This window comes from Microtus oregoni, unplaced genomic scaffold (assembly GCF_018167655.1).
Source record: "Microtus oregoni isolate MIOR12 unplaced genomic scaffold, Mior012 000029F_ref0000214, whole genome shotgun sequence".
Lineage (NCBI taxonomy): Eukaryota > Metazoa > Chordata > Mammalia > Rodentia > Cricetidae > Microtus > Microtus oregoni.
The window spans coordinates 4588837-4598837 of NW_024543088.1; the positions used below are offsets into that span (position 1 = coordinate 4588837).

General features: G+C 52.6%; 1 protein-coding gene across 2 annotated transcripts in view; it reads right to left on the bottom strand.

Annotated features, from left to right (window-relative positions):
* Window positions 1-9667, bottom strand: part of Tecpr1 (tectonin beta-propeller repeat containing 1) — a 29457-nt gene extending 19790 nt beyond the window's left edge. The window contains exons 1-9 of one of the 2 annotated variants that reach the window (XM_041678060.1): window positions 9566-9658; window positions 8583-8708; window positions 5653-5887; window positions 5365-5547; window positions 5033-5155; window positions 4408-4533; window positions 2301-2475; window positions 2111-2211; window positions 353-454 (exon numbers count right to left, since the gene is read on the bottom strand). In XM_041678060.1, coding sequence (XP_041533994.1) covers window positions 353-454; window positions 2111-2211; window positions 2301-2475; window positions 4408-4533; window positions 5033-5155; window positions 5365-5547; window positions 5653-5877 — 1035 coding nt within the window. In that variant the 5' untranslated portion in view covers window positions 5878-5887; window positions 8583-8708; window positions 9566-9658. Of the gene's footprint in view, window positions 1-352; window positions 455-2110; window positions 2212-2300; window positions 2476-4407; window positions 4534-5032; window positions 5156-5364; window positions 5548-5652; window positions 5888-8582; window positions 8709-9565 lie in introns of both variants that reach the window. The other variant, XM_041678061.1, reaches the window with a different exon arrangement.
* Window positions 9668-10001: the final 334 nt, after the last annotated feature.

The following is a 10001-nucleotide window of genomic DNA, read 5'->3' on the forward strand; positions in this document are numbered from 1 at the left end:
AGGAAGGAAGCATTGTCATACTGACATCCATGAGAAGAACATGGCATCACAGAGTCAAAGAGGGGAAACCCAATGTTCTCATTCAGCAGTGTCCTCCTCCTTAATGCTACCTTCTTATATCTAGGGTGCACACCCCACCCTTCCTCACCAGCAGACTGCCCTGCAGGGTCCTAAGTGAAGTGACCCTGAGCCAAACAGAGAAGCCAGGTCTATAGCATACCAGTCCCCCAGGCCCCAGAGAACCCTCAGACTCCTCACTGTGCCCTCTGGAACCCTGGCTGGGGAAGTAGGACAGTAGGGTGGCAGGTAGACAGGCTGTGCTAGGAGTCCCAAGAGCCATGTGCACACCCACCTGGTCATTCAATCCCACGTTCACCATTGTCATCTCTCCAACCATCTCGATCCAGCTGGTGCCACAGGGGTTGTGAGAGTTGACGCCCCTCCGGAACCACACCTGCAAAATCAGAAAGATGCATGTACCCCTGGAGACCTTTGGAGACAGAAGTCCGTGTCTGTGTGTGTGTTCTCGAGCATGCAGGCATGTGTGCAGGGCCGAGAACAACCTCATCTGTCATTCCACAGGTACCATCCACCTTACTTTTTTGAGACAGGGTCTCTCACCAGCCTAGACCTTGCCAAGTAAGTTTAACTGGCTGGTCTGTTAGCTCTGGGGATCCATCTGTTCCCACCTCCCAGCACCGGGAATCACAGGCACACATTAGCACACACCAGCACTGGGATCACAGGCACACACCAGCACACACTAGCACTAGGATCGCAGGCACACACCAGCACACACTAACACTAGGATCGCAGGCACACACCAGCACACACCAGCACGCCCAGCACTGCGATTGCAGGCACACACTGCATACACCAGCACTGGGATCGCAGGCACACACTAACACACACTAGCACACACCAGCACGCCCAGCACTGGGATCGCAGGCACACATTAGCACACCCAGCATAGGATCACAGGCACACACAGCACCCCCAGCACTGGGATCACAGGCACACACTAGCACATCCAGCACTGGGATCGCAGGCACACACTGCACGCCCAGCATAGGATCACAGGTACACCCAGCACCCCCAGCACCGGGATCGCAGACACACACTAGCACACACCGGCACACCCAGCACTTTAACATTGGTTCTAGGGCTGGAACTCGGGTCCTCATGATAGCAAAGCAAATTTTTACTAACTGAGCCACCTCAGAATCTGAGGGGAGCTTTTCATTGTATTTTTACTTATTTACTTGGACGGGGACAGAGAGGGACATGTATCGTAGCTTGCATGTGGAGATCAGAAGACAACCATGGGGGTTGGTTCTCTCCTTCTACCATGTGCACCTTGGGAACTGAGCTCAGGTCGATGGGCCTGGTAGCAGGTGTCTTTACCCACCGAGTCACCTTACCGGCTCATTCCAGAAAATCCTTTTAGGGTCCTGGGGTGACAGGAGTGGCCCCTACATATAGTTAAAATGAACCCACAATGTACAAGGCCCTAGCTTCCTTCCCAGCACCACGACAGGCAGAGATGATAGATGGACAGATAGATTTCACAAAAGCATATACAATTAGCTAATTTGACTGGACCTGCCTCTGACAATGTGACAAAGGAGAAGAGAAAGACATTTAATTGGTTGAGGTTAATTGTTTGGCTATTGGCATCTAGTTATCTGAAATAATTGACCTATGGAACAATAAGCATAGTTGTTCAGCATTTTAGTTCAGGGCTGTGTGTGAGGGTGCCATAGGCCAGCATCAAATACCCTGGAGATGGGTGGTGATGATTTCAACAGCGAGAAAAGCTCACAGCAGGGGCTGGGGATGTGGCTCGGATGGTAGAGGAGTTGCATGAAGCCCAGAGTTTGGTCCCCAGCACTGCGACAGTCAGGTATGATGGTACGTGTCTATAATCTGAGCAGGAGGGGTGGGAGCTTAAGGCCAGCCCCTGCTACATACTAAGTTAAGTATGCCATCTCAAAGGGAAAAGGCAAACACACAGGATTTATACAAGGGGTGTAGACGACCTCACAGGAACAGAAAGCCTTGGTATTAAATGGCACCATTACGTACCCCAGTTCCAGCCCCCAGCTCTTACTTTGCGGTCCTTCGTGATGGCCCAGACCACACTGACTCCCGCGGAGACGTGCATAATACCGTTTTCAGACCCAGGAGGCTCCACTATGGACCAGGAACTTCCTGCCAGTTTCCAAAGAGATCCCAGGCAGCCCCCGTCAGCCAAGATTCTGGACAGGAACCGCCCCGCTTCCTGTGATGGGACTGGCTACCTTTTGGGTTGTTCCTGCAGATTCCTTCTCTGACCAAGGCCTGCCCTTCCCAGAGGGTGGCCCATATAAGGTCGTGGGGCCCACAGCTGATCTGGACCACCTCCCCTGGGGTGTCCACAAGAGACCAGGAGGAGCCTTCTGGGTTGGGGTGGCTGACATCCTCTCGGTACCACACCTGGGAGAGGAGAAGAAAATATGGTATTTGAATGGCTAAACCCGCCTACCTGCACAGGCCGCACATGGGGTCTCTGACACACTCACACCCTCCCTTCACATACACACCTTGGTGAGAAAGTGCACAGCCTATGCTGTGGTGGGTCTAGAGAGGCAGACCTAGTCTCTGCTGTGAGACCAGCAGATTCCAGTGTCAGCACAGGGCGCCCAGCACCTCCCAGTTAGTCCATGACACCTGTGCCCCCTAGTGGCTATGAGCTCCCAGGACACCCGTCACAAGCAAAGGCAGGGTCTTGGTGGTTTAAGCTTGGGGAAACCCAATGTCTAAAATGTCCACTTCTTTTCCTCTTCAACCAAAACAATGCGGTTCCTCTTTCCCCATATATCTGCCAAGGATTGCTGTCCGTTTCTTTCTTGATAATAGTTACCCCGACTCCGGAGAGAGGGAATCTCAAAAGCAGTTGTGTGTGTGTGTGTGTGTGTGTGTGTGTGTGTGCATGCGTGCTATTGTTTGTGCACGATCATGTATGCATAGGGCCTACAGAATAGGACGTGTAGCTGGGGTTGACCGCACATAACTACACTGTTGATTCAGTTCAGGTAAAGGAGGTGAGGGAAGGATAGGTCCACAGAGCCATCTTTAGACTTGGGGCCCTGACTTCTCTGCTCTTGCCAATCTACCCTTAGAATGGGCTCTGCAGGACCAGCCCTGGGAAGCCTCTCTTTTGCTACCTAGTAGGCAGCTTCAAGGAACAAGCCTCTCCCTTGTGGAGCACAGGGTCCTGGGGCCACCTCTTCCGGAGCACAGGAGTGGTACTGAGTGATACCAGCTCACAGCTGACACTCGGGAACACAGACACAGGTGTGTGGCCCTTACTCTACCTTCTCTTTGCATCCGGGTGGGAAGTCCTGAGCTAGGGCTCTCACCCTGCTTGGCCGCTCTCCACCACCCTCCAGAAGGGCTCAGAGGAAATGATTGTGCTCCCCTAAACCTGAGAGAGCATGACCCCAGCCAAAGTTAAGCCTGCTAAAAATAATCTGCTTTGACTGTTCCAAAGTCAGTGGAGACTTGTGGTTAATCTGGTTACTGTAGGAGTCACTGAACAATCATAAAATAAGACCTAAAACTACGAGGAAGGCATCAGATCCCTATGCTTGGGACCATCTGTGTTCCTGCTGCCATCTAGGCTTGGCGTTTTTCAGAAACTCTCTGAGAAAAGAATTCTCTCTAAATTTGCTTCTATCCATCACCTACCAATCTCCACATCTACCATCTACGCGTCCATCCATCCATCCATCCATCCATTCACCTATCTACCCACCCACCCATCCATCCATCCATCCATCCATCCACCCACCATCAATCTACCCCAGCCCACACACCACGATCCAACCACCCATATCCAGCCATTCAACACTCGACCCACTCCTCATCCCCCTACTCACTTCCCATCCATTTGTCCTGACACTAGCCTATCCATCCACCTGTCATCTCTCCAGCCACCCACGAGTTTTCTGTCATCTATTCACGTCTACTTACCATCCATCCATCCATTACCCCTCCATCCATATATCCACCCTCATCCATCGAGCTACACACCATCAATCTATCCACACATCAGCCACCCACCCACCCACACATCCACAACCCTCCTGGAGACTGGAGGAAGGAGCTGGCAGGGAGCCCAGAATCTGTCCAAAGAGACAGAATTGATTACATCTGAGCCTGAAGTGGGCTAGGATGAGGGACAGGTCCCAAGGCTTCCAGGGTATTGTGGAGTCTGGAAACTCTCTGCCTGTGCAGGAAGTCCCAGTTCCAAGGACAGGAGGCAATGAGCTCTCTTCCCCTACTTTGGGAAACCCCGGCACCAGTCCAGCCTGCAGCCAGCCTCCTTTGCCATGTCAGATCTTAGACACAGTGGTAGTGACTTACCTTTCCCTGCAGGGACACAGCCCACACGGACAGGCGGCCCACAGGTTCTTCTGTGATCTCCCACCCGCCCACAGACAGGTCATTGAAGGGATCGGGGAGTTCCTTGGGGTCATCCTTTGAGGGGATCTGAAACGAAGGGTGAGAAGCAATGGCTGTCATCACCTGGTGACCTGTACTGTGTCCCTCTCTCTCCTGCCTCTCCCCCAGTCTTTCAATCCTCAGTGTGGTCCATGCTGCCTGACTCCATGAAGAAGGCAGCCAGCCACAAGCCTGTGGAGCTGGCCATGGGTACCCTCTATTCTGCCCCCTTCATCAGACGCCAGACCTGAGCCACTGCTTTTGAGCTGGGTCATTGGGGACAACACGAGAGCCCTGGTCAGGGAGGGGAAGCCTAAGAAAGGACAAGTTCTGCGCTGACTTTGGCCCCTATGTGGCTGTCTCCCAAATGAGAGGACTTGTAGGGCTACAAGGCTCTGTGGTAGTGAACAAATCAAAAGCCAGGTCCCAGGGTGGGTATGGTGTCCCCTTCTGCCCTGGTGGGGGGATGAATGAAGATGCCAATCCTTGTAACCCTCCTATCAGGGACCCTATGCTCCACCCCCATGCCCCATTGAGGCAGAAAGACCTTGGCCCAGGTGTCCCGGGATTTGTATCTCCTATACCGGATCCATTTTCGCCTCCGCACGCATGAATTCCATTTCTTGTCTTTAGTGTAGGTGGCAGGGAAGTCCATAGCGTATGTCCACCCCTGAAATACCAAGGTTGGAGCCTTAGCTGGCTTGGTGGGGGAGGGGGTTGATTCTGAGGAATGGGAAGGTGAAGGGACAAAGGGAGGGAAGGAGGGGGACAGGGTGTCCAATCCCATAGCCAGCAGAGGTTGGACACCAACAGGGAGGGTGGCACTGGGGGACAAGCTGAGCCCGAGAGGCATCCATGGAGGGTTCTGAGTTCACCTACCCCTTTCTCGGTGGGCTCCCCTCCAAAGTTCTCATCCACATACCAGTCCGATTCCCATTCCCAGTGTGGCGAGGGCAGTTCTACCCCATCTAGCGGCCGATGCTGGAGCCCACTCACGTCACTCCATGACCAGCGGTCACTCGGCAGGAGCTTCTCACAGAAGCCTCCCATGGGGTTCCAACGCTAAGGCCAGGAGACACAGAGATGGTATTAGGAACAAGCCAGATGGGGGTGGACCACCTCAGCAACCACACACACACACACACACACACACACACACGGAACTACCTGATTCTCATAGGCCTCCTCGCGGTGGCGGATGGGTACATCACTGGAACACACGTACAAGTAGACCTGGTTGTCACAGGCAATGCCCCAGCAGCACTGGGTGGCTGCACTGACCCGCTTGAACTCCATCTGGACATCCTTGCAAAGCTCCCAGTACTGGCCAGCCGTGGACAAGGTGTACACTCTCCCAAAGAGGTCCACCGCCCACAGCACAGAGGCGGGCATGGTTGCAGCGCTGTGGGGAAGACAGGGACAAGAGAAATGGTATCAGTGTTCTGACTCCTGGACCAGGGACATCACGAGAACCTTGTGTGGTGGCTGTATCGTGCTACGCATGGCAAGATGAGGTCCCAAGAGACAAGCAAGCAGTCCCCATAGCAACCATAAGCAAAGCGTGTCTCCCAGTATAAACTTCTCTCTTCACCTCTTCTTTCTCATTATAGGATGCTCTGCCTCTTTAAATTTAAGACAGGGTCTCACGTGCCCCAGGGTTGATCTCAGATTTTCTCTGCAGCAAGGATGATCTTGACTTGTGACCCTCCTCAGGTGAGCCCCGCCACACCCTGTTTATGTAGTACGACCTAGCACACACGAAGAGTGGGTTTTATCCCCAGCATCCTACAGACTACATGCGGTGGCAACACTCGGAAAGTCGAGCTGAAGGCCCGCCTAGGCTACCCGAGAGCCTGTCGAGAGAGTACTGGGACAGCAGGTAAGGTTATTTAGGGACCTCCAGGCTGTGCCAGGCTGCTCTACTCTGCCACAGGCACGGGGGCGCTCCAGAAGGAACTGCCAGTGTGCTGAGGACTGGAGATGGAACAAATCCGAAAATAGGAGCATCTGCCTCGGGCAAGATCAGCTCTTTTGGAACCCAGTGAGCCTCACAGACAAAGGAGGATACAGGTTGCAAAGGAAGCAGCAGGGATACGGAACAGGAAGCCAGAGGCAGGCAGGGACAAGTTCTGAGGAACACCCATGACCTGAAACAGAGAGAGACTTCAGGAGGGGGACCTACTTCCTAAGAACTAAATGAGGTAACACAGACAGAGAACTTACAGTACACACTGTTCGGTACCCGGCATGACCTCTGTGACTGCCACTGACGGCACTTGATATACAACCATTAATCGCGCATCTGAGTTTTTGTTGATACATTTGAGTCAAGGTTTCACTACATGGTCCAGATTGGCCTGTACCCCACAATCTTTCTACCTCAACCTCCCTAGTGCTGGGATTACTGGTGTTTGCTGTCTCAACAGGTTTCAGTCTCTTGAGGAGAAAAGTCAAGCCAGAGGTGGGCAACATGGTTGGTAAGGGCCATTTGCCACACAAGGCTGGCAATGTGGGTTTAACTTCCTGAACCCACATAAAGGCAGAAGTAGAGAACAACTATACAAAGTTACACTCTGACTATAAGTATATGCACACACAAACACAAAATATTAATAAGTAAACTTTAAAAGTATTTTTTTTTAAAAAAGAAAGTAAAGCCAGGTGTTGGTGCGCATGCCTTTAATTCCAGCACTTGAGAGGCAGAGGCAGCAGATCTCTGTGAGTTTGAGGACAGCCTTGTCTACCATAGCTAGTTCCAGGATAAGCACCAAAGTTACAGAGAAACCCTATCTCAAAAAAACAAAAAAACAAAAAACAAAAAACAAAACAAAACAGAAAAAAAAGAAAGTAAGTCGGGTCGGGCAATGGTGGTGCATGTCTTTAATTCCAGCGCTCGGGAGGCAGAGGCAAGTGGATCTCAGTGAGTTTGAGGCCAGCCTGGTTTACAGAGAGAGTTCCAAGGCAGACTCCAAATCTACACAGAGAAACCCTGTCTAGAAAAGCCAAAATAAATAAATAAACAAACAAACAAATAAGAAAATAAAATTCAAGCCCGCCGAGATAGTGCATTCCTGCAGCTCAGCACACAAGCAGTAGAAATTGGATGAGGACTTCCAGGCCAGCCTGGACTCTACATAGCAGGATTCTGTCTCAATGCCCCTCCTCCAAAAACAATTCCCAATTCAATGTATAAACAACCAATTAAGGCAAGCTGAGCCTGAAGGTTGAGCTCAAAAGGTAAAGCTGTATTTGAAACCTTTTCCTTCAGAGAAATGACTAAGCACTAATTTTCTCCCAGACATAATTGAGCCTTCTGGGCAGCTAATAGAGGAACACTTGGCTGCAGAACCAGGATGGAGTGGGGGCTGTACTCATGAACTCCCTTCCGAGTGGGAACTCAGGCACCAGTCACAGCGGAGCTAAAGGCCACACCAGGTAAACATCCATGGCCAACCACAACTCCTGTCTGCCTCCACAGGATGCGCCCCCAACTTGTCACATGCCACTTCCTGTGAGATCACCATGCAACCTGGCTTGGGTCACTAGGTCACAGGACTCTTGACGTGGGTGTGTGGAGGTCTTGTGATCCTGGGATCCTAAGATACCATCATTGTTTTCGCAGAAGGGAAGGGATGGAGAGAGGGAATATCTCCCCTGGAAGCAACCTCTACTTCACCACAAACCTCTGAAAGCAGCTGTAACTTGGTTAAAAGGACTCACCTCCCAGATCCCTTCAGAGATAAAAAAAAATAGGCCTGGTGTGGTGGCACATTGCCATATTCTCAGCACCTGGAAGGCTAGCCTGGCCTACATAGTGAGCCCCAAGTCTCAAACAAACAAACAAAAAAAACCCAGTGAGGGCTGGGAAGATGGCTTTGTTGGCCAAGTGCCTTGTAAGGAGGAAGACCTGAGTTCAACTCCTGTTTTTTTTTTTTTTAAAAAAAAAGTGTGTCCTGGGGGTAGGGAGGCGTGGTCAGCCAGATGGCTGATTGGGTAAAGTTATGTGCACGCACTCACATACACACACACACACACACACACACACTAAATAAATAAATAAATGTAAAATAAGATTTTAAGTGAGGCATAACACTTGCCTATAATCCCAGAGCTGGAGAGATGGATCCCTGGGGCTCCCTGGCAGAATCGGCTGCCCCAGGCTAGTGAGAAACCCTGTCTATAAAACAGCAAGGTAGGTGGTGCAGGTTGACCTCTGGCCTCCACTTCCACGTGTGCATCCGCACAGACAAAAGAGCCAGCGAGAGAGAGAGAGAGAGAGAGAGAGAGAGAGAGAGAGAGAGCAGGGTAAACAGGGGTAGATGCCCTAGAAGCCACAACACTGCACAAGTTAGCATACACATGTTTACTTCTCCCAAATCTACCTTGGGGCTCCTTCTTTTCCTATTACACCTCCACTCCTATCTGGTGTCTGGTGTGCACTGGCTATTAAAGCTGTTTGCTGGCTCCAAAGAGACATTAAGATGAAAAGAGAAGACAGGAAATAGCAGAGTGTGTATGGGAGTGGGGGCCCTCCCTGGAGAATAAATAGAGTGCGCCCAGCCCCAGCGGGCAGGAGGCATCCTGGCTTTTAATCCAGTTCCTGCACTTGGGCGACAGGTGGGTCCCCGCACTGCCGTCAGGAGCATATGTCAGAGCTGTAGGGCCCTGACCATCTGCCTACACTAATCCCAGGGCAAGCAGATTTGCTCCCAACAACGTCAAGAGAGAAGACTACAGACAGGCCCCTGGACGCTCTATTTCTGTAAATCATTCAGGCTTCAGCGACCGGCTCCTTCAGATCGCTGCGGTCCTAAGGCTGCAGTGGGGGCGTGCTGTAAACCGGGTCCCGGGGCTGGGGTTTGGGGGTTCGAGGCAGGGATGGGGTGGTGCCCTGCAGGCGTGCAGCAGAGAACACAGGTACATTCCCTCTCCCTCTATCGATTGTCCCAGCAAACGCTGCCAATGGAGGAGGGGGAGCGGGAAACCGGAGGCACCTCTGCTCTGAGCCGCCCCAATCTCCCCGGATAGGAGTCCCCAGGGTCCTGTCACCGATGCTTCGGGGACACCGCGCTGCACTTACCTGGGCCCACGCCCGGCGGGGCGGGTTCCTAGCGGCTGCTCCTCAACTCTTAGGCTATAGCTACCGCCGGGTCGTCCCCCGGCCTCAGGCGAGAGGGCGGGCCGGAAGCAATGGTCAGTTCAGCCCTGATTGGTCAAACTCACAGTGACGCAACTGCCAGGGAGCCCTCGGTAGACCGCTGCGCTTAGCGGCGAGCTCACCGGAGCTGGGTCGCGCGCATGCGCACTCCCGAGGTCGCGCTTGGTCCGGCTGTCCGGCTGGCTGCGAGCGACGTCTGTTGAGACTAGATGCGGTTTGCTGCGTCCCCCGTCCCTCAGGACCCGGCTTCGGGAGCGCAGCAGGCCAGTGTAGACGCGAGTACCTCAGGCGAGAAGGAGGGTCAGGCCGGGAGCATGTTGGAGCGCAGAACGTAAGGTGACATGAGGATCACAGGCGT